Source organism: Pongo abelii, chromosome 5 (assembly GCF_028885655.2).
Source record: "Pongo abelii isolate AG06213 chromosome 5, NHGRI_mPonAbe1-v2.0_pri, whole genome shotgun sequence".
Lineage (NCBI taxonomy): Eukaryota > Metazoa > Chordata > Mammalia > Primates > Hominidae > Pongo > Pongo abelii.
In genome coordinates this window covers 140,696,156-140,722,116 of record NC_071990.2, presented here as the reverse complement: position 1 = coordinate 140,722,116, position 25,961 = coordinate 140,696,156, and the positions used below count along the sequence as shown (strand labels likewise).

At 41.7% G+C, this 25,961-nt stretch overlaps 1 protein-coding gene across 1 annotated transcript in view; it reads right to left on the bottom strand.

The window, feature by feature from the left end:
* Window positions 1-456: 456 nt before the first annotated feature.
* The window catches only part of HECA (hdc homolog, cell cycle regulator), a 46,490-nt gene continuing 20,985 nt past the window's right edge, over window positions 457-25,961 (bottom strand). The window contains exons 2-4 of the mRNA XM_024249011.2: window positions 13,958-14,998; window positions 6,749-6,903; window positions 457-4,333 (exon numbers count right to left, since the gene is read on the bottom strand). Coding sequence (XP_024104779.1) covers window positions 4,169-4,333; window positions 6,749-6,903; window positions 13,958-14,998 — 1,361 coding nt within the window. The 3' untranslated portion in view covers window positions 457-4,168. The remainder of the gene's footprint in view (window positions 4,334-6,748; window positions 6,904-13,957; window positions 14,999-25,961) is intronic.

Below are 25,961 nucleotides of genomic sequence, written 5' to 3'. Positions count from 1 at the left end.
ATGGCTAGTAAGTTTGATTTCACCAAATCATGCCGACAAGGCCTTGCATTTTGTTTTGTTTGATTAGAACTAGCATTTCAGGGAAATCAGGATGACTTAAGTTTTGGCTATGTGGCTATGGGTGGTTGACCTTGGGGTCTATCTAATCTTTAACACTATACTATCTATCCAATAGAATTCCCTAAAACCAGAACAATAATTTTGGACTATTCATATAGAATCAACTTTGTCATACAAAAGCTTTTATTGCAAAGTGAGTTTACATGTGATACGTGACTTGCAAGCAGCACAAAAAGTTGGCAGTTTTTATTAGCTGCAGGAGTGACTTTGAAATGGTTACCTGAACAGTGATCAAAACCTCAGAAAGCTTTCTCTTCATCTTTTCTGACCAGACAATCCCACTGCTCAAAAAGTTCAATGAAAAATAAAGTGACAAACTAAAGACAGAGTACAATGTTAGTTTCTGGAATTTTATTATTTTTAATACATACATTTCACAAACAGAAACCCTCTAAAACCACACACAATTCCACAACCAAAAGTTTCAATTTTATCAACATTCTTTAACTATTTACACTGTCTTTCCTCAACAAAAGTGCAATCCAAGACATCTTGACAAGAAATCTTTACCGACAAGAATTTATTTTTGAGCTGGTTTTAATGAAGCCCATCCATTATATTTTCTTTCAATTACCCGGAATATTCAGTGAATAGGACATAGAGATGAACTGGGTTAGGCAGCATCCTATTATAGGAAATAAAACACTAAACAAGAACACTTTCTCCTCACTTCCTTCCCAACCTCCAATGAAAGTTACTCAACAGCTGCTACCAGGACACAAAACAGAAAAGCAAACTGGAGTTCTTGACCTAGACACAGGAGAACAGACTGTGTATTAAGCATCAGTCTTGCAGGACTAAACAAAAGACTTAGCAAATTAGTTTTGGTGCTCTAATAAGGTACATATCTGTCTTATCTGTTAGTTTTAGAGTTCAAATACCTAAAAAATTCTTTTTTGATGAGTTAATTTTCCCCCAACATGTATGAAAATAACTTTTACTCAGAAAATGAACTTCTTGCACAAAACCTAGAAGTTAAAGGGCATTCAAGGAAAGCTCCTCTGTAACTAGAATGGGATAATTCACCCAACTCCCCAACTTCATGGCACCATGTCTATCTTTTAAAGTATAAACCCATTATATCAACTGCTTCAAATGTAACAAGAGAATGAAGAGGTGAGATGGCCTGAAGAGAAAACAATCAATCAGAAATTGTCCTCTCACTAAACTAAAGCAGATCATTCTATCTGCTCAAGGTATAAAACTCTTAAAAATAAATAATTAAAAAATATTAAGAATAGACAAAAAATCACTTTGAAATTATTAGTCACTCTTAAGATTGATTCATTTTACTGAACACTATTCATCAGAAAAACAAATTGGATCTCTTAGGTAACTAATATCCTTTTAGTATCCTAACTACAACAAAAATACTAACCTTTTTTGATATATTCCAATTCCAATCAAAGTATTCAGGGCAAGCTTGGGGTATTAAGGTCAGTAGATTTCCAAAATAAGATTTATCTTCATGGTGTTGAACACTCGATTATATTTTATTCCCAAATCAGCCAGATTTTCCCTCCAGACAAGAATGAATCATCTTAAAGGCAAAAGATATTCTCAGATATGCTTCATGCTCTCATGCTATTCTCTTTAAGTCACATCCACAGAATCCTTACTTTAGCATCGAAATAATGTCCAAGAGTAAACTTTACCCAATTACAGTAAAACCTCATCCTATTTATTGTTCAGGGGGTAGAAAGCCATCCAAAAAGGCAACATGGAACACAGCATACACTATACTGACAGCAGTTCTAAATTCAGGAGCTTGCTGAATGCAATGTATAGGTCAATTGTAAGCTTCAGAACAACAATATAAAGCAGGTTTCACTATAAAATTTTAGGTAGGTTAAAGATCAGCATCATAAATATTTTACTATTTAAATTCAGAAATAAAATCCAAATGGTATTACGAGGACAAGAGAAACTTAGCACTTTTTGCATCTGGGTACAGGAGAGAATCAGTAAGGAAATAGTTAATTCACCACTACAGCTTTGTGCATTAAAGACAAGTTTGCAGAAAGCTATGTCTTACAATCCTCTTTTAGTTGCATCAAACGCTGTCAGTTCAATGACTTTCTACTTCTTATAGGCATTTTATGCATTTCTTCCCACTGAAATGTTTTTTCAGATGATCAAACACCAACCTAGATGCAGCAAACCAAATCATCCAAACTGAAAGATGAATAGTATTAGTGAATAACATTGGTTCTTTAATGCTGCGTTGTTTCAAACAAAACATCAAATACTTCATATAGAACTGAAACTCCGCCAGGCGCGGTGGCTCACGCCTGTAATCCCAGCATTTTGGGAAGCCAAGGCGGGCGGATCACAAGGTCAGGAGATCTAGACCATCCTAGCTAACATGGTGAAACGCTGTCTCTACTAAAAATACAAAAAATTAGCCGGGTGTGGTGGCACGTGCCTGTAGTCCCAGCTACTTGGGAGGCTTAGGCAGGAGAATTGCTTGAATCCGGGAGGCAGAGGTTGCAGTGAGCTGAGATCGCACTACCGCACTCCAGCCTGGGTGACAGAGCGAGACTCCATCTCAAAAAAAAAAAAAGAAAAAAAGAACTGAAACTCACGTGCAATATTGCCTAAATACTTCTGAAAAGCAAAACCACATAGTAAAAAAAAAAAAAAAAAAAAAAGGTATAAACCAAATGAGTAATATAAAATGTTCACATCAACCCCAAATTTGGCTATTCATAAAATGATTTTCTGCATTCTTTTAGCATATATGCACATCATACATGAAATTATCCAATTAATTTTTGAGAAATCATATTCCAATTCTATAAGGGTATGGGACGTCAGTCTATTTAAAGCATTAAAATCTACTGAACCAAAGGCTGTATTTTGGAATGCCCAATGCTCTGACTAATCAAGTTCTATATATATGATCATCTTTTTTCATCAACAGTAAGGTATCATGGGCTTTTTAGAATGGTCTATTTTTCAAACATACTGCTATGCATTAAAATAATTGATTTTCCAAAACATACTTTTAAAAGAAATAGTAAAATTATTTTCTTCATCATCCTTTCACACTTTTTTTTCCCTTCCCTCTTAAGGTCAAATCTTTGATTTTGGAAACTCAGAATTAAATCGGTTAAACATGGCCATAAGCAATTTTGAGGACAATAAGTGTGGCAATTATTGGTTCTGAAGCTCACCAGTTAGATTCTGTGGCTGAGAGATTTACCTGTGAGAAGAATCTGACACCAAATGACACTTCAACAGTGCAACCTGTAATAAATCATCACTGCCCAAATCATGTTATTCATGGGTTCTCCTTAAGAGCTATATTACCAACTTCAAAGACACAATTCAAATGATGGAGTTCTGCCTTCTTGCATTATTTCCAAATTCATTTCACATATTCTGTTATAGGTCAGTTTACCTAAACATATTTGCAACACTAATATCTTTCCTATGTCTTACAATTTGGATATTATTTTCAGCATGAAAAATGAACTGGCAAATTACAATAGCGACAGAAACAGCACTTGTGCCACTTTCAGGTCACCTGTCAGTGTGAGTAAACTGCCTGCCCATGTGTGCTGCAGAACACTAGGCTGAGATAGACTAATGCACTATTAGCTCTCCAGGCACAGACTTACATTCACTTGTCACATATTTTTCCAAAGGCCCAAGGAAGATCTAAAAGAAGGTTTTTAGAAAGTTAACATTTTAGTAAGAGTTTCCTTCCAACTCCTATGAAGCTCTTAGTTTCTAACCACAAATTCCTTTCCTAAATTCACCCCATCCTCTCCACCATCTTAAAGCTGCATCAAAGATTCTTGGTAAGAGTGAACCCCGACCCAAATGCACAGGATTACCCATCTGGGCTCTGGTCAAAACCACAGACTAACACTCGGGAATCAAGACAGGGCAAGGGCAGCCCCTATTTTAGTGGCACACAAACAACAAAGTAACTCTCCTTTAAATTAGAAAAGAAATTAATGTCACAGAATGTTTCCCTATAAAAGATACGTAATAAAGTAATAATATCAATAAAATAGCTATTACTAAAGCAAAGCTTTCATCAATAAGCTTCGAGAACTTTGAAGGAGGAAAATGGCTTCACGAAGTGGTAGTCCAGGTTCCCACAGTGTGGACACTGCTGGACATTGCTATATTCGGAGAAGTACTGCATCCCGATCCTCACGTCGATCACCGGCTTCCCACAGTGCTTACAGTTCAGGCGGGCCTGGGGGAAACAGACACCATCAGCCACAACACCCCTCCGCTTCCCAACACTTGTCAAAGTCATCCAAACCAAAATGCTGGGAAACTGATCAAGGGCTTTGCAAAGCATCCCTTTTACTACCAAAAACAGGGAAACGGGGTATGCCTGAAAGACTCCCAGCTTCTCTCCTGATATGCAGCACTGCTAGCTGTTTCACCTACTTATGAGAAGAAAATTCTAAACTACTACTGCCTAAATGCTCTCCACTGAAGTTCCCTAACAATAAGAAACCCCTCCCCCTGGATTTTAAGACAGTGGCTGAAGCTGACTTCCCTCACCCAAACCTCCACGAAACTTCTTTGAAATTTCATTTTTCATTCTACTCTATATAAAAGTTGCATTTTCTTTGATGTAAAAATAAAATTTCCCAAGATACTCAAGTAAAATTAGCAATCCAGGAAGTGCAGTGCTGGTCTGAGGCTTCTGGAGTTCCCAGCACCCTGCATCTTCACTCATGCCTAGCCTCTCCGTAACAGCACAGTCCTAGAACCTTTCAGCAATGGGTCCAGGACTTAAGTGAATAACCAGAAATTATAAATAAAACAGACTCAATTTAGACTCATTTTAAAAACGTACTTAAAAAGTATAATCTCAACTTGTTCTCAAAATACTCCTGGGAGGTAGGTAGTATTAGATGACTTTTAGATAATGCAACTGAGGCACATGTGATAAAGCACCATGCCAAAGACCACGGTTAGAAAGCAGCAAGGCTGGAGTGAACCAAAGCAGCCTGCTGATCCTCAGCCACTACAGGAACTACTTTTCTGTAACCTGAGGTAAACACTCTTTTAACTACGTAATCTCTCTGAACAACATTAAAAGTGTGATTCTGAGCAAACCCGTCTTCACCCTGTTATACCTTTATAAGAATCAATTATTGCTTATTTTTGGCTACATCTTATTGAAGACTTTCCTTGATTCATTAGTAGTGTCTAACACTTGTATCCTCACTGATTTTTTTAAATTAACAATAATCGAACATATTTTCATTATTTTCAGTAGGGGGCCAGAAATGAAAGGTCTGGGCTTCAATTGTTTTAAGGAAGAAATACAGTGCATGGTGAATACCAAGAGGCTGGGTGTGGCAGGATGCTGTTCTGTTTTTCTTCCTAAAGACATGGAAATAATCTCATTGCCTTTCAATGGTGTACCAAAAAGAACACCAGAACAGGAGTCACACGGTGCAGTCATGGCTGTGACACAATGTATGTAGACCTGGGTAAAACATCCCAAGTTTGTAGGCCTCCATTGTATGAGGAAATAAGGAGGTCGGTCTAGATCCCAGTCCTTTCCAGTGCTAATCTTCTGAGTTAACAGGCTCAAACGTTCTTTCACTTCCTTATTTCTTTAATTTAAAAGATAATCCTCCACGGTGTGTGTGTGCAGAGGGGAGCCACTTCCTCTGGTTTCTCTCAAGAGCTGGCATTAAGGCACAATAACTATCATAAAATGCCACAGTGAATAACTACTGATAATAGTAAAGATACTCTCTTTACAAAAATCAAGCCATAATGCTAAAGACATAAAACTATACAGTAACTAATAAAGTATGTATCAGCTATTTGTACTAAAAAACCAGGCTGGAATACCTTAGAGCAAAGAAAAATTTCTCTCCTGCCCATGAGAGTATCAAAGAATTATATAACAAGCTGTTTTCTTCCCCAAGCACTTGGAAATAAAGCAAGATATTTCCAAGGATTTTGTCTCCTGTGATTCTACTGGTTATTTGTGTTTTCATATGTGAATACTTCCCTCTTTTTCTGATGACAGCTAAATTTCAGATGTCCTCATAGCATGAGACAATGCCTCCTTTTAGTAGTGCTTTAAGGATTACAACCTCAAACACCTTACAAGGCATGCAATTCCTGGATAACTGTACTATCCCACAGAAAGAAAACAAGAAAATCCTGTCTATTTAAGAAAGTGACTTTCTTCCTTTTGAATAACTTTTTTTCTATTAGAAATTTAGTATAAGCTAATCATACAGAATCTTAGAAAATATACTCAGGCAAAAAGAAAACTAAAGGAACCATGCAGCCTCCCACCACTGAGACCATCTGGTAACAGGTTAGCAATTCCCTTTTCATGCTCACTTACTTACAAATGCAAGCATATTATTATACCAATTTATAACCTGTTCTTTTGACCTAATATACTGGAAATGCTTCCCATATAATTATATATTATTCTACAGTATTCCTTTTAATGACCAAATAGTATTCCACTAAATGACTACATTACTACATTACAAGTAGTAACTCAGCCATCATTGCTGGACTGAATTTCTTCTTTATTGCCAGAAGCATCTTCCCTACATTCACTTGGGGACAGAAGCCTAATATCACCCACTGCTCCCTCAGTTTGTTCAGTACCTACCTGACAACATGGAGAGGCAGCCAGGATGTCGTAGGTGTACATAGTGCCCAGCTGGTGCCAGCTGCCATCCCACCGTGACTTACACTTGATGCAGATGATCTTGTGAACCCCTTCCAGGCAGTCCACGCACACCGCATACAGGTGCATGAGTCTCCCTGTGCACAGAAGACACAAGGCTTTGAGTGGCCATCATTGAAATCACATTTCATCTCCAAGGGGATAAAAATGTTTCATCTACCAGTTATAAGCAAAGATTTTATCATCTGGATAAATATAAAAAGAAAAATCAATATTTAGTACACAAGCTGTCCTTTCAGGATAATGATGAATTACTAGCTGTTGTCAATAAAACATGTATTTTAAGTTCAAGCATATTAAAAACTTGGCTTCAATTCACTTTTCCAAAAAGTGCCACTGGGCTTACATAATGGGTCCATCCAAATTCAAGTAACAAAGCCACATATACTCAAAACCAGCCTGTACTGTATTCATGCAGGACTTCCTGCTCAAAAGTTTATGTTTAGCATATAGAGACTTAACCAACAACACTGATCTTGTCACAGGCTCTCTTGTGACAAGTCCCATCATAAAAATCAAAAGTCTGTCTTGGGGACTGATAGCCCAGACTTACACCACAACCAAAATTACTGTTAACTATCCTTGTCCTCAAAATGCTCAGCCATCACCACATCTAATTTAGGAACCAGAATTATATCTTACTTGTAATTTTTTAAAAGTTCAATGTCTTATTATTCACTGAGCTCTTAAAAGTTACAACATGATCCCCCTCCATTATCTGATAACATCTTAATGTTAATAAAGGAAAGATGTCATCCTAGTGTATATGGAAGCATCACAGTTTAAATAATTAGGAAAGAGTCAGAATGCCCAGAATCTGCCCAGGCAACGTATAACAGCAACATTTCTGCTCTCTGTGTGGAACCCAGGGCGCTTCCCCATGTTAAAAACTACCATCAGGAGAACACATAATCCTAAGTGGCCTCGTATTCAGAATGTGCTGCTCACTGCCATCAGTCAGACTATGGGTCTTCAGCACTCAGTAGTAAGGACCAACCTGCTCCTTACCCGATGGAAAGGTATGTATGTTCCATCTACAGTACTTAGGGGGAGCCCTTCATTTGCATTTGCTTGCATGAACCCCTTCCTCCTTGAGGGCAAGAACCATGTCTTAGTCATCCTTATAGACTCAGTGACTAGCACAATGTCTGGGATGTGGAAAGCACTTTATAAATGTTGGGTAAATGGATGGTGCATGTTAACAGCCAAAGACAGATAACCTTGGGGGCCTTTATGCCAAAAGGGGCAAGGATGACAAGAACTTCCTGAAATACTGCCCACCTCTGCTCTACCGCATTGAAAATAAAAGGATCTCACATGCCACATCTACTCTGGCCTCAGGGCATGTTAGGAAGTCCGTTCAAGGATCCAGGAGCCACTGGAGAAAACTTCATTTGCACTCTCTGTCCTGTGTACTCAATGCAATTCCCAAACATTCCCAGGTACAGAGGTCACAGCTGAGAAGGGTAAGGGCAGCCTTCGACACAGAAGTCAGGTGTTGCTAACGATGACCATAATGATGAAGACAGAGTAACTTTTACTAAGAGTTAACCGAGGGTATGGCACTATGCTACCAGCTCCATGTGAATCATTTCATTTAACCCTAACAGCAACATTACAAAATAGGCATTACTGTTGCTCCCACTTCTGAGAGTAGGAAGTGAGGCTTACAAAGCTGAGCAGCTTGCTCAAGTTCATAAGATTTAAGTAGCAAGTCCAGACTGATTGATGTCTCTCGGATCCGTAACCTACAGGCAAACTCACTGGAACACCTGGTCTGGACTGAGTCTAGATTTATTTCAGTTCTGCTACACATTGTCCCCACCACAGAGAATTCTGAATTTCTAAACCCTTTGTGAATTTAAACAAAAAGCTGATTCTTCAGAGAACAATCACATGTGGTTCAAAGTGGTAAAGAAGCCCAATAAGAACTTCTTAATTAGATCAATCTTAATAAATTATTAATGCTAAACAAAACCTATTTTCAGAGGAAAAGAGAGCAAACAAAGTCCAGAGACAGAGTGCGGGGAGGGCAGTGAGGGGTAAAGGGCAGGGCGAGGGAGTAGTAATCCAGAGAGGGCCACTGAACACAGCAAGTACTGCAGCAGCATGTCAGCCCCGCATGCTGTGCAATCCTGTGGCCTGCAGTGTGGCCCTTCTATTGGAGTTGAAAATGCTTTAAAAACCACATGGTCAGGCTAGGCACAGTGGCTCATGCCTGTAATCTCAGCACTTTGGGAGGCTGAAATGGGATGATCATTTGAGGCCAGGAGTTCAAGACCAGCCTGGGCAATAATACAGTGAGACCCCATCTCTTAAAAAAGTTTAGGGCTTGGCGCAGTGGCTCACGCCTGTAATCCCAGCACTTTGGGAGGCCAAGGCGGGTGGATCACCAGAGGTCAGGAGTTTGAGACCAGCCTGGCCAACATGGTGAAACCCCATCTCTACTAAAATATAAAAAAATTAGCTGGGCGTGGTGGCGGCGCCTGTAGTCCCAGCTACTCATGAGGCTGAGGCAGGAGAATTGCTTGAACCCAGAGGCAAAGGTTGCAGTGAGCCGAGATAGCACCACTGCACTCCAGCCTGGGCAACAAAAGTGAAACCCCGTCACAAAACAAAACAAAACAAACAACAACAACAACAAGTTTAAACAAATTAAATAAGCCGAGTGTGGTGGCTTGAGCCTGCAGTCCTAGCTACTGGAGAAGCTGGGGCAGGAGGACTGCTTGAGTTCAGCAGTCCAAGGCTGCAGTAGCTATGATCACTCCGCTGCTTTCCAGCCAGGGTGACAGACTGAGATGCTCAAAAAAAAAAAAGAAAGAAAAAAGAAAAGAAAAATAGAAGAATGTGTGATCAGTAATTGGTGATTAAAGACATGATTTACATTTTCTTACTACAAATAAGACGGCATGGATTTCTCAAAGATGTGGCAATAAAAATGCTGATATGTGGTCAAGGCCTCACTTGTGGCAATGATAACTTCTCTGGTAATGATTAAACACCCTGATCTTCAGGTTTTACATCAAATGTTCAACTTCTCAGTATCTTTGTGGTGCACATCTAATGTGTGCATTATCTATTTATGTATGTCTATGTTTTGATGTGTATATATATGCACACACAAGTACTCAGGCCTAATTTTCACCTCTTTCTTCATCTGCTCCCTGAAAGGTACTCTCAAGATTTGGTCGTGGGTTTATCATATCCTCCTTCCTTTTCTTTCTCTTTTCTTCCTATCCAAGAGCTCTTCCACCCTTAGGATTTTAACCACCACTGTTATAAACTCCCAGTGTTCAACCCAAATGTTTATTTTTAACCGTGTTTGCTAGACATCTCCACACAAAAGTCCCAACATTCCTTCAAACCCAACACACAGAAACCTCATCTTCTGCCCGCAAAACCAGGCCCTTTCCCCACCTTTATCTACCCATCTCCTTTCTCTACTCTTGCACCATTTATCTGGTCTAGAAACAAAGTGAATTTTGTTTCTAAATTCACAAGCTGTAATTTTTCTTTAAAATAACCTCTTGACAATATCCCCTCCCTTCCATTCTGTCCACACCTTTTATCTCCTTGCATCTAGACTACAAAGTCTCAACTCTGTCTCTAGATCCCACCCCTTTCAAACCCCTTTCCCGCACCTTTCCTCCATGTGACTGCCTGCTTTAAAAAAACACTGAAAATCTTTCCATTCACATTCATAAAGAATATATAGCAAAGTTACTTATTATGGCTTGAAAGTACTTCTGCAATCTGTTCTCTCCCTTCTCTCCCTATCCTACTCCTTTCCCACTCTAGAACACCCTTGGCTCCAACCAAACAGCTCTCTCCCTATCTCCTGATCGCAACCTGCCCTTCTTCTTTTTAACCACCCTTACTTTGCTTGCAGGCACTCCCTCCTCATCAACAAACACCTGACCTGGGTAGACCCTCTGCTTACCAAGATCCAGTCCACCTTTTGACATCAGCATTCATGCTGCCTCTTTTTACGAACCAAGCCAAAGTGGTCCCTTCCTCTGGAAATTATAGGGTACTTAATGTACCTCATATCCAGGTGTGATACTAGAACTTTAAGCCTGGTAAGTTAGTTACATTTTATAAAAGCATCTTATCCTAACATTATAAATTGATGACAAGCAAGAACTGATGGTACCCAGCATGTGTGAAATCCGTAAGTTTGATCAACTGATGAATGGATTACATGAAAATAATTTGTCCATCATGGATAGAAAAAGAACACTACTATTCTCATATATGCTGTACCCATATTCATCTTCATAAAAAATGTTTCAAGTTTTACGATGGAGAAATAAAGGTGTTTCCATCCACTTCCCTCTAAAATTACCCCTAAACAGGATAAAAAAACAAAAACACGAACTCCATCTTCCATGAAACAATGAGGTTATTTCAACCCTGAATTAAACTATATGAAGTCAGAAAGTAGACTGAGGGATAGTAAATGGTTAAGCTCGGAAACTGGACAAGCACCGGGGAGCTCGTAGGGAGATTGTAGGGAGCAATAAATTACAAACAACCATAAATTCTATGCAGCACTTTCCATCAAAAAGCAGAGTATTTCAGCATCATCTGAACCTGGGCTAGACTTAGGACTTACACTGATGAACAGAATGTGACAGGAGTGATGTTACTCAGTTCCAAGCTTAAGCCTCTAGAGACAGACTCTGCAGCTTCTACTTACAATGCTATCCTGAGGGCAACATGTGAAAAAGTCCAAGCTAGCCTATTGGAAGATGAAAGACTACATGGAACACAGACAAGCCATTCCGGCTGAGGCCCCCCCTAAGCCAACCTAACAATCCACCCACAGAATTGTGAGAAGTCATTAAATTATCCTTTTAAACCACTAAGTTTTGGAATGCTCTGCTTTATAACAAATGCTACAAGATAAAGGGAGTTAGGTACAATTCTCAAAATGAAAGAGACTACTCTCTGCAATTTCAGCTCCCTTTCCTTGCTCAGAAAGGTAGCACAAGAAATTACATACATGAAACAAGAAGAGAATGCTATTAAAAAGAGCTTTTGGAAATTAAAAATGTAAGAACAGAAAATTTTGAACTTCGTAAAAACACCAAAATAAAAAGTCAAGGAAATTTTCCATAAAGCAGAATAAAGAGATGAACAGGGCCATGTATATATTTATTATATATCCTTTATTATATATAAAATAAAGGAGTTCTCCACTCCAACAAAAAAATAATCTAACGGGTCTAATATCTGATTAAAATCAGAGTTTCACAGAATTTTTCAAAAGTGAAAATAGGGTAGCAGAAATTATCAAAGAAATAATACAAAAACAAATTTCTCCAAATGGAAGATGGTAAGTTTATAGAGCCAAAGGGCCAAGAGAGTACAGAAAGCACGACAAATAGAGAAAACTGTGTAAAAGACCCACATATGGTGAAATTTCAGAACATTAGGGATATACGAAGAAAATCTTAAAACCTTCATGGAGGGGTGGAGATGGAGGCAAAGACAGGAATAAGAGTACCATCAGACCTCTCAAAATAGCGACATTGTAAGATGGGAGACAGTAAAGAAATGTCTTCAAAATTCCAAGGGGAAAATATGTATAACTTAGAAGACTACAGCCAGCTAAATAGCAATGGAGAGTGAAGATAAAATCAGGATATTCTCAGACGTTCAAAGTCTCAAATAATCTATTCCCATGCTCCCTTTCTCAAAAAGCTCCTGGGGGATGTTTCCTAAAAGCTGAGAGAATAAACCGAGAAAAAATAAAATATTGAGATCTAGGAAACAAGATTTTAAAAAATAGGACAGAAATGAAGGCATCCCTAGAAGGACAGCTATGTGGTACACCAGGTCCTGAGTGCACCAGGACAGGTAGAAGCAGGAGGGTAAGAGTCTCCATGAGGGGCATTTTCAGGGGCAAAAATTTTTTTTCCAAAAAAAATCTGACAGGTATGTGGAAATGTTTTTGAAAGATGGTTTGTAAAGCTGCTGGAGAGTGAGAACTAGCTAAAGTTAATTAAAAAAAAAAAAAAAAAAAACTCTGCAAATGAAAATAATCAATTAACCCTAATAAAAACAAAAGGAGTCCTAGAATGTACAGTACTATATAATAAGATAAAACCCTATACTTCTTGGATCAATATTAAATATATATATTCACATTAGTAAACATTAAGGATTTAACCAATAATTATGGTATCTCATCCTGAGAGGAAGGAGGAGGGGGATGCACAGTCATCCACCTTCAAAGCCAGTCAATAAACAGATAATATGTAAAGCTGGAGAATGAAGACAGCAGTATTTACAATCACGATGTCAAAAACTTGAAGCATCAGCTAAGATTTGAAAATGTTTGTCTGGGTACTGACACAGCAGGGTTGGTGGGAAGGAGACAGGTGGGGGATATATCATTTTTACAACAAGCTTTTTAGCACACATTTAAAGTGTAAACATGTTATATGTGATGTGTCTCATCTTTATGGAAGTTCAGTAGTTGTACACGAACTGATAGATTTCTTATACTAACCAACCTCGTGTCATTCAATTTATGGCTGAAATGTACCAAGTCCTTATATGTCATCCACAGGAATAATAAGCTTCCCCATCGCCCCTCCTTCCACCACCACCACCAGGCTAATGCCTGAGCTTTCAATAATCCTATTTACCTTTTGCTGCTATCAAGACACTCTCATCTTTCATAAACTTCAAAATTAATTCAACTAATCTAAAAATACCTCGGCCCTTTTCTGACCACTGCTCTTCCTCACTGTTATGTTTATAAGGATCTAAGAGGATACAGAGCTAGCTGGGCCCATTAAACAGGTTTAAAGTAAGTGACAAATATGCAACAACTCCACTAATTTCCTTCCCCATTATGCAAAACCATACACTGGCAATCCTCTCTTCAAATTACAGAACACACAAAATTATCCGCTAGGACAACTGTAGTTGGTACTGTGACATCAGAGTAAAAAATCACCGCGTCACTGGGCGAAGCTGAAATATTTAAATGTTACCTAGCACCTGACTAGAACAAAAAAACAACACTGGTGAAAACTACACCAAAATAGAGCTATCTGTCTTGTTCACTGTTTGGTTTTTAACAAACAGAAAGCAGGCAAGGTGAATTAACACCTATACCTTGAAGGTGACAAGGAACATCATATTCGATCTCATCATGTCTCGACGGGCTTAGGAACAGAGTTCCATCCACCAGTGGGAACTGTTCGAACACCGGGAGCGCCCGGTGGCACAGGGCACAGTTTACCACGTTTCTGTGGCTGGCACTGAGCGCGGCCAGAATGAACTTCCGCAAGTCCTCCCCCTGGCCCACTTGGGCATCGTCTTCCATGCGCACGTGGAAGGTGTTCAGCTTATGCCTGGGGATGTGAGTGAGGAGCTCGGAGAGGTCCAGCCGCCGAAGGAACTGCACGGGGGTGTCGAAGTGTCCCCCCCTGTGAACTGACAACCCTGCAGGGCTGTAATCAAAGTGGGCATTTCTGAACACATGGCCCCCAGCCATGGCCTTCTTGTGAGGCTCCAGATGGATGGCGTTCTTTAAGAACTCCCCGAGGTATCTGGAGGAGCGGGGGCCGCTGAAGTGGGCAGGAGAGAGGATGGAGTAGCCCGTGGGTGGGGACTGGCCCGGGGAGCCACCGGGGGAACGGGCACCGTAGGCTGCGGCACCCACTGCCTTCTCCTGGGAGTTCTGCCGGTCCATGGAATGCCGGCGGGGGAGGTCGTGGCTCGGGCCTTTCTGGGGCTTATTTGGGGGCCTGCACTTTTTTGCCTCCTCCGCCGCCTCACCAGGAGGCCTCCCTGTGTTCTTCTCGGAGCCAGACTTCTTCTTTTTCTCGTCCTGCATCCGCTTCACCTGATACCAGTCTGTGTCCTTCTTCAAATGGCCCTGGCCACAGCGGCAGGAGCAGAAGCGGAAGGCCAGGTCGTAGCCCTTCTTTGTCCACATGTTCTGGCGGCATTGCTTCTCGTTCCAGCTGCGCGCGCGGCCGATACAGTTGAACTGGACGAGGATGCTGCTCTCCCACTCGTAGAAGCACTGCAGGTGCATCCAGGTGCTGCAGGGGCAGTGCTCGTTGTTGCACACCACCTTCTGGTAGTCGTCCTTTTCCAGGTCCACCGGCCTCCCGAAGCTGCAGATCAGGGGAGTGGCACATGGGGCTTCTGGGGGAGGAATAAAGAGAGAACAGATTTCAGATTTTTGGATTAGGGATACTCAACCTGTACTTGCAACAGTATGGTATAAGGTTTTTCTAAGACATGAATATAATGAAAGGCAGTTCCAGGGTTCCTTTAAAGATGAATCACTCCAGTGAACCAGGGAATAATATAATGAAGCTACTTAACCAACCAGTCCGGTGGAATCTCTAAAAAGGACCTTCAAAGCCCTTCATCCCGAGCTTTAGGTTGTCCTGAATACCAGAAAGCCGCTGGAACATAGACGGTCTCATGCCCATTTCTCGTCTAAGGTGGTCTGACACCTAATGGCAGGGATATTGAATCAAACTAATTGTTGGTCTACACAAAATTACAAAGCCAGGCTGTGAAGGAAAAAACCAGAATTCTTCCAAAGCTATCAGGACAGGAAGTGGGAACAACATAGTTGTACTCTATCTTGAGTACATGTCCCACACACACGGTGCAAACAGCCAAGCCGGTTCCCAGAAAGGACAGAAAACATGGTGACAGAAAGTAGAATCCACTAACCCAATTCTTAAGAAATAAACATGATTCATGGATATGGGAACTCCACTGATTCCTTATAGCTATTCAATGATAACTGAACATCTGAGCTTAGAATTTATTTCTAAAATGTCAAAAAGACATGACAGAGTCAGTAAAAAAAAAAAAACAAGTGGTTGCCACAGCGGGTGGGGGATGAGCAGGTGAAGCACAGAGGATTTTTAGGGCAGTGAATCTATTCCTATGATACTATAATGGCAGATACACGTCATTATACATTTGTCAAAATCCATAGGATGTACAATACCAAAAGGGAACCCCAATGTCAACTATGAAATTAAGTGACAGTGATGTGTAAATGTAGGTTCATCGATTATAACACATGTGCCATTCTGTGTTCATAGTGGGGGAGGCTGGAGGAGGCAGCAGGTATATGGGAACACTCTATACTTCCAGTTTTTCGGTGAACTTAAATCTGCTCTAAAAAATAAAATCTGTTTTTTAAAATGAGAAATAAAAGGACATGTATGTATAAGTCCTGGTTCCATGGGATACTAGCCGTGTAAAAGTGAACTGGTTATTTCATCTGTTTAATCTTCAATTTCCTCAACCATAAATGGGCATAATTATAGTAGCTACCTTACAGAGATTTTCTGAAGATTAAATAAGAAATGCTTATAAAGAGTTTAGCACAGTACCTGGCACATAAAGGATCATTAATGTTGTTGCTGCTGTTCTTGTCGTTAGCTGACTGTGACACAGCTTGGGATATTTTCATTTACAAAAGAAGCTGTGTAATGAGGTGGCCAGAGGTGGAAGGGGCTAATGCAAAGATGGCAAAACTGACCAAATGTGGGGCCAAACTGGGAGACTGAAAGTCTCACAGTGCAGGACCAAGGAAGCAAACTTGTTGCCACAGGCCCCAAAGAGTGGCTGCCGGTTGTATGAGCGGGGGTTAGTGTGGCTTACAGGCCGGGATGACAAGGGTGCTTCAGGGAGTCACACAACTAACAGCCTTCCCCACTTGTGTCTTGGCATTTCTACAATTTTCAATACAATTCATCACTCCCTTACATTCTTGCTTGCATTTCCGTAAGGTTTCATACCATGCAGTTCTTTCGCCTCCCAATCCCCAAAATAAGTACTCTCCAGGACCAGTGCTCAGCATTTCTCTCCTCATCCTCTAGGCAGAAGCTAAAAACTACATCGCCAGTTCTTAATGAGGGCACTACTGGCATCCGGACAATTCTCTTCCTGTAATGCACTGGACAGCCCAGTCCAGCACACTACAGGAAGCAAACATCACTGGGCCTGAGCACTCAGTATCTGTAGCCCACCCACCCCACCTTCCCCATCATGATACCCCCAATGTTCATAACACTTTCAAAGGTCCCCTTTAGAGGGCAATACTACTCTCCCAATTGGGAACCACTGGGCTTGGTCATGAAGCAGTTTAGATTATGTGTATAGATGACAGAAGCTAAAGGCAGACTCCCAGCCTCAGAGTTCTGCTCTAGAAAACTCCCCTGGTGGTAGCGTGGGGCACGGGACTGGAAGTAAGGAGGCCAGAGGGAGGGTGCTGCGGGTTGAGAAATAAGGAGTGCCTGCACTTCAGGAGCAGTGTGAGAAGATGCTCAGAGAGATAGAGAGAGTGTGTGTGTGTGAGAGTCCATGCTGATGGACAGCAATGTGGGAGCAGCAGGGCAGGGAGGATGGAAAAAGACTTAAGGCTGCCCTATTTAGGACCCACTGATTTGGAAGTACCTGTGTACCACTGAGGTGGAGAAGACATGAATTTGACTGGAGCTCAAGAGAGCTAGAGCTGTGAATACAGATGTGGAGTCACTCACCCACAGATGAAGGTAAAATCCCTAGGACTAATGAGATGCCCAAGAAAAATGTGAGGAGTAGGCAGAGACCAGAGGCCAGGAAAAGAATCCTGGGATGCAAGGACTGGAACCAAGGCTGGAGGAGAAGATTCCCCTGCAGAGATTGGTAAGAAATGAACTCAGAATTTACTGAAAAACAAGTCAGGAGAGAATTATGTCCAGGCAGTCAGGGGACAGCGCGGTGGCTCACGCCTGTAATCCCAGCACTTTCGAAGGCCGTGGTGGGTGGATCACCTGAGGTCAGGAGTTCGATACCAGCCTGGCCAACATGATGAAACCCCATCTCTACTAAAAATACAAAAATTAGCTGGGTGTAGTGGCGCACACCTGTAATCCCAGCTACTTGGGAGGCTGAGGTGGGAGTATCACTTGAATTGGAAGACGAAGGTTATAGTGAGTAGAGATTGCGCCACTGCACTCCAGCCTGAGTGGCACAGTGAGACTCTCTTTAAAAAAAAAAAAAAAAAAAGAATGGAGAACTGCAAAATGTCCCAGAGCACCAGGTAACATCGGTGCTTCTCCACCTCTGCACTACAGACATTCGGGCTGGATCTCTGTTGTGGGAGCCATCCTGTAAGATGTCTAGCAGCAACCTCACTATCCATCCCGTACAGCCCAGCCCCACTCAGTGTCTCCAGGCACTGCCAGGTATTCCCTAGGGGGTAAAATCACCCCGAGTTAAGAACTCACTGGATGCAATAAGCCTGCAAGGCCCAGCCAAAATGAGCAGTGAGCCAGGCACTGTCTCCTCACGGAGAACAGCTCCAGAGGGAATGATGGAGGGCAGGTCAGAGGTGGACAGTGAGGTGAAAAGGCAGAAACAGGGAGACTCCAGGAAACTCTTTCCAGAGGGTAACTGTAGGGCAGGGAAAGAGCATGGGCAGGGGACAGAAGACAGCAGAGGCTGAGCCTTAACACCATGTTCATGAGTTCAAGGAATACAGGCCAAAACCTCAGGACAGCTTAAAGACATATGAAAGGGAACAAACCATGTGACTCCTCTACTCAACAACCTTCCCAACCTTATCCCTGCACACTGAACCACAGACACAACATTCCACCAAATCAATCAGCAGAGGGTGGTGGCAATGTGGACCCATAAAGCCTGTACAAATATTAGTTCTGTCATATGTTACAATTATCTCCTTCAGGTGTGGGATTCCAGGGCCTTGGCAAAATGGCCCTAAGCCAATTTGTCTACGTCTATGTATTAATATTTGATCACTGTGGTTTCCCCTTAATCTTCATTTGTCCAAATCCCATTCAGCCACTGACAGCAATTCACAGTTCAGATTCCGCAACCAGACTATCTGAGTTGGAATCCAGGCAGAACCATTTATGAGCTGCATGCCCTTGGACAAGTTACTTAACTTCTCTTTGTGTCAGTTTCCTCTGTATAAAATGCACAAAACAACAGAATGTACCTTAAATGGTTCAGAAGAATGAAATGAAAAAAACTATACAGATGAAGTGCTGAGAAAGCACCTGGCATCTAGTAAACTTCCTCCCCACTCCTACTGCTTCAAGGCCCACCTCTCTACACACCAATTTTACCAGGATTGCCCCCCTATCCTGACTCCAACCCCTTCTCCTCCCCTCCCCGATGGTCTGGCCCCAATCTTACTTGAGTCCCTCATCATGGGGACTCTTCATAATCCCCTGACGACTCAGGAGAGGAAGCCTCCTACTCATCTTAGTGTTCCCGGCACCACTGGGCCCAGGCTATGTAAAACTCCAGTGTTGAATAAAGTCGCATTAAAGACACTGGTTCACCAAACCCACACATGACAAGAGAAGCAGAAGTGAAAAAGAGAGCTGTAATCTTAGGCAGTCAGACCTGGATGTACTGAAGCACAACAAAAAGAAGTAGAAGAGTGGTTTGAAACTGAGTAAATTCACCAGTCACCTGGGCTGTGACCTTTAGAGGCCTTTAAAATGTTAATTGGTCAATTATTAAGTGTAGTTGTTTTTATCTTGATCCTTCAGATGAAGAGCCTTGAAGTGAACGTCACTGAAATGTAACCACAATAACCAAATTTTACTAACCCAAGACCAATAAAATCAAATCAGGTCAAAGGAAGATCTAACTAACATTTGCATTCACAATATTCCAACTGTAAATGCTGAGACTGACTTGATATTTCTTTGAAAAGTATTTTCACACTAAAGAAAGGTGGATTAAGAGAGGAAAAATTCTGTGTCTTTTCAAAAAGCAGCAAATATTTCATTTAACCAATACTGAGCACTTCCTACATGCCAGGTCTTGAGCTAAGAGCTCTAATGGTCTAACAGAAATGCACGCATGGAACACAGACGAGGTACCACAGCTGTGCCCCGTCCCTGTCCCTTTAAGTGTTTGTCATGTTCACAGCCACGCTCCACTGTTTCCTAACCAGCAAGCCTCTTCCTTGTATAAAGAGCCCCCACTCCAACTTGCCAGCCCTGCTTGTTTATAGTCAGCCACTTTGATGTGGCCTTGTGGGTAGGCTTCAAAAACAAATACAAGGCCAAGAGCATGTTAAATACGCCCAGTAATACACACAACAGACACCTCACCCTATTACACACCAGCAGGGTGAGGCTCCCAGGGAGACAGGCAAAATGGGGTAACAGGGTGGACCTCGGGAATAGTCAGAGGATGTCTGACAATGCTTTTGCTGAGGTGTGTTGGCCTCTAAATTCGGACATTATTTCCTTCAAGGCTCGGTTCAAACATACTTTCCTCCCTCATTAGCACCACCCCCGCCCCCGACACACACACACTACACACACACATTGTCCAAACTGGAAAAGCAGCAGGGAATAATAGAAGAGAGGTGTTTGGTGCCAGGTCTGCTCCTGATTAGTTGTTGGACACTGTGCAGTTTTGATTCCTCATCTGTAAAGTGAGGATAAAATGCTTGCCCTATTCAGCTCATGTACATGAAAATACTTTATAAATAGTAAAGTTTCATAAAAATGTTTACTTATATGCTACTTCTACCATAATTTTATACCACTGTATTTCACTCCCCAGATAAATGCAAACTGCTCCAATATTTTCTACTTTTTCTAATGTTTTGAACATGCCATACAGTAGGTGTTTAGAGAATAAGTAAGTATGGCCAGGCACAGTGGCTCACGCCTGTAATTCCAGCACTTGGGAGGCTAAGGCCAGAGAATGACTTGAGGCCAGGAGTTAGAGAACAGCCTGGACAACATAGTGAGACCCCGCCTCCACAAAAATTTTAAAAAATTAGCTGGGCTCAGTGGCATGTGCCTATAGTCCCAGCTACTCAGAAGGCTGAGGTGGAAGGATCAAGTGAGTCGAGGAAATTGAGGCAGCAGTGAGCCTGGGCAATAGAGTGAAACCTTGTCTCCAAAGAAAAAACAGAACAGCAGTCCCACAAAGGCATAAATGGAATATAGATTGATCTGATACAACTAAATCTTCAACACGAGAGATGGGAGAAGGGTATCATACACTTGTGCCACCAACTTCCCTTGGCGCATTAATTAAACTGTGATAATCTAACAAGCAAAACAGAAAAATGCTCCTTTACTCAGAGTTGGCATTGTTTAAAAAAGTATATAAACCTTCCAAGGCCTGTATTTTAGGTTCATCATCAAGTATTCAGTAACCAGCTTCTATTTCTCCTGCTCAAGTTAAAATAAGGAAATAACAGGGTTCATGTGATTCTGGGCAAAAATCTCAGTTTCAAGTCTGGATAACAGGGTAGCTAGGCTGAAGTTACCTGGGCCAAGCCTATCTTGTCTCCCCAGCTTTCTTACCCTGCAGCCTGCCCTCACTTCAGAACTCTGTGCTCCTTACCTATTGAAAGAGGAGGATCACACTGACTGCCCAATGAGCCCAAATCCCCTGACAACCTCATTCACTGAGGAGCCCTATAAACTGGACATTGCTATTTTCAGCTTTTAAACTATGAGTTAAATATTTTTATCCCCCTTAAAATAGTTGCATCATAAGCAGGTGGGGAGTTGGGTGGAATGAAGGTAAGGAGGGTCTTCTTAAGTCATATGAGGCTTTCCAGGCAAAATCTAAAGTAGGGATGACTTAGTCACATTAATCCTTGTAAACCCACTACTGTGTAAATAAGTGTTTAATAAATCTTCTGATGAAGGAAAGAATGACCCAACCAGACGCAGTCCTCTGGTTGTGACCACAGTAATAGAGAGAGGGTGAACCCATGGGGAGAACCAGCCCAGCTGCTGGGGAGGCAGCTACAAAGCTCCAGCCAGGTCTCCTAGACTCTGTCCAGGCCTTCTCTGTCGGGACAGAGCCTGGCCCTCACCCTCACTTCCTCAAACTAACATCATTCCTGCTACCCTCCTTGTGGCACCCAGGTAACATTTTTTTTTAAAGGAGAAAAAAAAAGGACATTTACGTGTAAGTCCTGGTTCCATGGGGTACTAGCTGTGTAAAAGTGAACTGGTTATTACAAATGTAAGGTTTCAAATCTGTTTTATTAGATCGCTGATTATTCCTCTTATGTGGGAACAAATCCCCTTGTTTGCAGAGAGCACGGTCCTCTTAGGGTATGAATTTCTGACCAGTGTCCTCCATCTCCAGCTTCCCAACTCCAGACTGTGGGAGATGACATAGAGTCAGCCTGCCTGGATGTGACTCAGCTCTGCAACTTATTAAAGACCTTTGGCAAATCACCTAACTTCCCTGTGCCTCTGTTTCCTTACCTATAAAATCCTGTAAAATGGCAGAAATAATAATTTTTTTTCAAAAAATTTTTTTTTGAGATGTAGTTTCGCTCTTGTTGCTCAGGCTGGAGTACAATGGTGCTATCTTGGCTCACCGCAACCTCCGCCTCCCAGGTTCAAGCGATTCTCCCGCCTCAGCTTCCGAAATAGCTGGGATTACAGGCATGTGCCACCATGCCTGGCTAATTCTGTATTTTTAGTAGAGACAGGGTTTCTCCATGTTGGTCAGGCTGGTCTTGAACTCCTGACCTCAGGTGATCTGCCTACCTTGGCCTCCCAAAGTGCTGGGATTACAGGCATGGGCCACTGTGCCTGGCCCAGAAATAATAATATTAATATTAATACCTACCCCAAAAGGGTTGCCATGAGGAATGAAGAAGTTATTAAAGTAGTCAGAACAGTGCTTGGCACCTAAGCACCAATTTTTTTTTTTTTTTTTTTTGAGACAGGGTCTCGCTCTGTTGCTCACACTGGAGTACAGTGGCATGGTCAGGGCTTACTGCAGCTTCAACCTGCCAGGCTCAAGCCATCCTCCCACCTCAGCATGGGACTATGGGTGCTGGGACTACGGTGCACGCCACCACTCCCAGTCGATTTTTTTTTTTTTGAGATGGAGTCTCGCTCTGTCGCCCAGGCTGGAGTGCAGTGGCACGATCTCTGCTCACTGCAAGCTCCGCCTCCCAGGTTCACACCATTCTCCTGCCTCAGTCTCCCAAGTAGCTGGGACTACAGGCGCCCGCCACCACACCACGCCCAGCTAATTTTTTGTATTTTTTAGTAGAGACGGGGTTTCACTGTGTTTGCCAGGATGGTCTCCATCTCCAGACTTCGTGATCCACCTGCCTCGGCCTCCCAAAGTGCTGGGATTACAGGCATGAGCCACCGAGCCTAGCCCCAGCTGACTTTTTATAAAAAAATTTTGTAGAGGTGGGGTCTCACTCTGTTACCCAGGCTGGTCTTGAACTCCTGGGCTTAAGTGATCCTCCTGCCTTAGCCTCCCAAAGTGCTGGGATCATAGGTATTAGCCACTGCACCTGGCCAAGCACTGTTTAACTATAAGCAATTGTTAATAAATGCCATATCACTTTATATTACTTGTCATAAAAATCAAGAGATTTTGAACAAGTTTAGAGCAAAGCCACAAACAGGAAGTGGCCATCCATCCTCCTTTCTCCACGTTAAGTGCAAGGCTGGCCAAGCCCACCAGGAGTTAAGCACTTCAGTGTTATTATATTCACCCCCTCTCATTTGCCCCCTTTCGCTACATGCAGGCACACACCGTCCTCCACCTGTGCCTCACCTCAATCCTGTCCCAAGCCCAATCCCTTCCACATCTTCCCAAGCCCAGGGAGGTGCCAGCCTTCTTAGCTGGGAAAGTACCATCCCACTCTCTACAGCCCTCTATATTACTCTTGGGCCAAATGTTGCCACTTGCATGCTCTCCCAACTTACACTTTTGTCAATCATGACTTTTTATGTGTGCTTTAGGCTTATGAGGGGCAAGATGCAGATTTCTTCTTCACAACAAAGCAGTAAGGCATGCATAAAATAATTCACTCAATATTTACTGACTAGTGTCAAAGAAGTAGAAGGAAAAGGAGACCTTCAAAATTACCTTCGTCTAACCCCGTGAAGATGTTCTTCTCAGTGTCAGACAAATAAGTACTCTGTTATGTTGTCAACAGGCGTGTGAACCAGAGCAACTCTATCTTAAATAGGAGCTGGGTAAAATGAGGCTGAAACCTACTGGGCTGCATTCCCAGATAGTTAAGGCATTCTAAGTCACATGATGAGACAGGAGGTCGGCACAAAATACACATCATAAAGACCTTGCTGATAAAAACAGATTGCAGTAAAGGAGCTGGTCAAAACCCACCAAACCCAAAATGGTGACGAGAGTGACCTCTGGTCATTCTCACTGCTCCACTCCCACCAGTGCCATGACAGTTTACAAATGCCATGGCAACGTCAGGAAGTTACCCTATATGGTCTAAAAGGGGACACATGAATAATCCACCACTTGTTTAGTATATCATCAAGAAATAACCATAAAGTGGGCAACCAGCAGCCCTCGGGACTGCTCTGTCTATGGAGTAGCCATTCTTTTATTCCTTTACTTTCTTAATAAACTTGCTTTCACTTTGCACTGTGGACTTGCCCTGAATTCTTTCTTGTGTGAGATCCAAGAACCCTCTCTTGGGGTCTGGATCGGCACCCCGTCCTGTAACAATATGTATTTTTAAACCAAAGCCATCTTTCCCTAGCATGGGTAACAGAGATTCATGAAGCATGACTACATTTTACTCATGGGACATGGTCCTGAAGAACTTACATAATTCAGAACAGATTATTCCATAGTCTAAGGATAGAGTATGGGGAATGCACGCGCAGAACACAGACACGTGCCGTCATTGTCCTGTATTTCTACTTTACTCATACTTTTTAATTCTATCAGCATTAACTCTCATACTTCTGAGTTTATTTCATAAATTAACAGCATGTCATGTCCTGGTATCTTTTATCACATCTAATTTCTTTTCCAAAGTTACTGATTTCCAGGATGTTTTTCAGCACCAGTATTAGCACACTTAGGTGATATTTTGAAAGCTACAGGCTGGACGCAATGGCTCACGCTTATAATTCCAGCATTTTAAGAGGCCAAGGCAGGAAGGTCACTTCAGCCCAGGAGTTCAAAACCAGCCTGGGCAACATGGTGAGATCTCATCTCTATCAAAAAAAGAAAATACAAAAATTAGCCTGGTGTGGTGGTGCGTGCCTGTAGTCCCAGCTACTCAGGAGGCCGAGGTGGAAGCATGGCTTGAGCCTGGGAGGCGGAAGCTGCAGTGAGCCAAGATCATGCTACTACACCCCAGCCTGTAAGACAGAGCCAGACCCTGTCAAAGAAAAAAAAAAGAAAAAGCTATAATAAAGATTTTAAGTTGTAACAGTGAATGTAAAAAATAATAATAATACAAACGTAACCAAAATCTTTACAGAAGTTCTAGCAACACGAAGAGTTCACATAATACTGCCACAAGTTAGTATTTCTGTTTATAAGAAAATATAAACATATAAAATATAAACATATTTATAAAATAGAAACATATAAAATATAAAAAATATAAATGGTGCCACTGGGTAAAAAAGCATTTTTATAATTCAGTTGACCTGACAGCTTTGAAAATATGAAATGGCTTCACACATAATTTGGGAAAACATGCTTGTTGAAATTTTGCACACAATGTGAAGCTTTTATTAATATTATTTATATGTGATTAGTTGAAATTTGCATAATTCAATTTGCATATAATGGGATCACACTGTACTAGAAAACAAATTAGCAGGCTGCCTTTTCTCTTGTTTAGAGATTTAGATCTTGAGGGTACTAAATCATTGAAAACTGTGCAGCATCCTAGCACGAACATGCACTACATAATGTGCTCTGAAGGAAATATAGATTCAAGAGCTCTTGGAACCAAATCACACTATCATAAAATGGGAAGAGGACTCCAGACTAAGCATATATGTAAGTGTATGTGTGTGTATATGTAAGTGTGCATATACAGTCATATGCTATATAATGACGTTTGATTCAACAATGAACTCCGTACACAACAGTGGTCCCATAAGATTATAACTGAACTGACAAATTCCTATTGCCTAGTGACATCCTAGTATACCTACCTCATTTTTCCCCTACATTTAGGGTAGCCTAAGTGTACAGTGTTTATCAAAGTCTACAGTAATGTAATGTCCTAGGCCTTCAGATTCACTCACTGACTCACCCAGAGTAACTTCCAGCCCTGCAAGCTCCTTTCATGTGTAAGTGCCCTACATGTGTG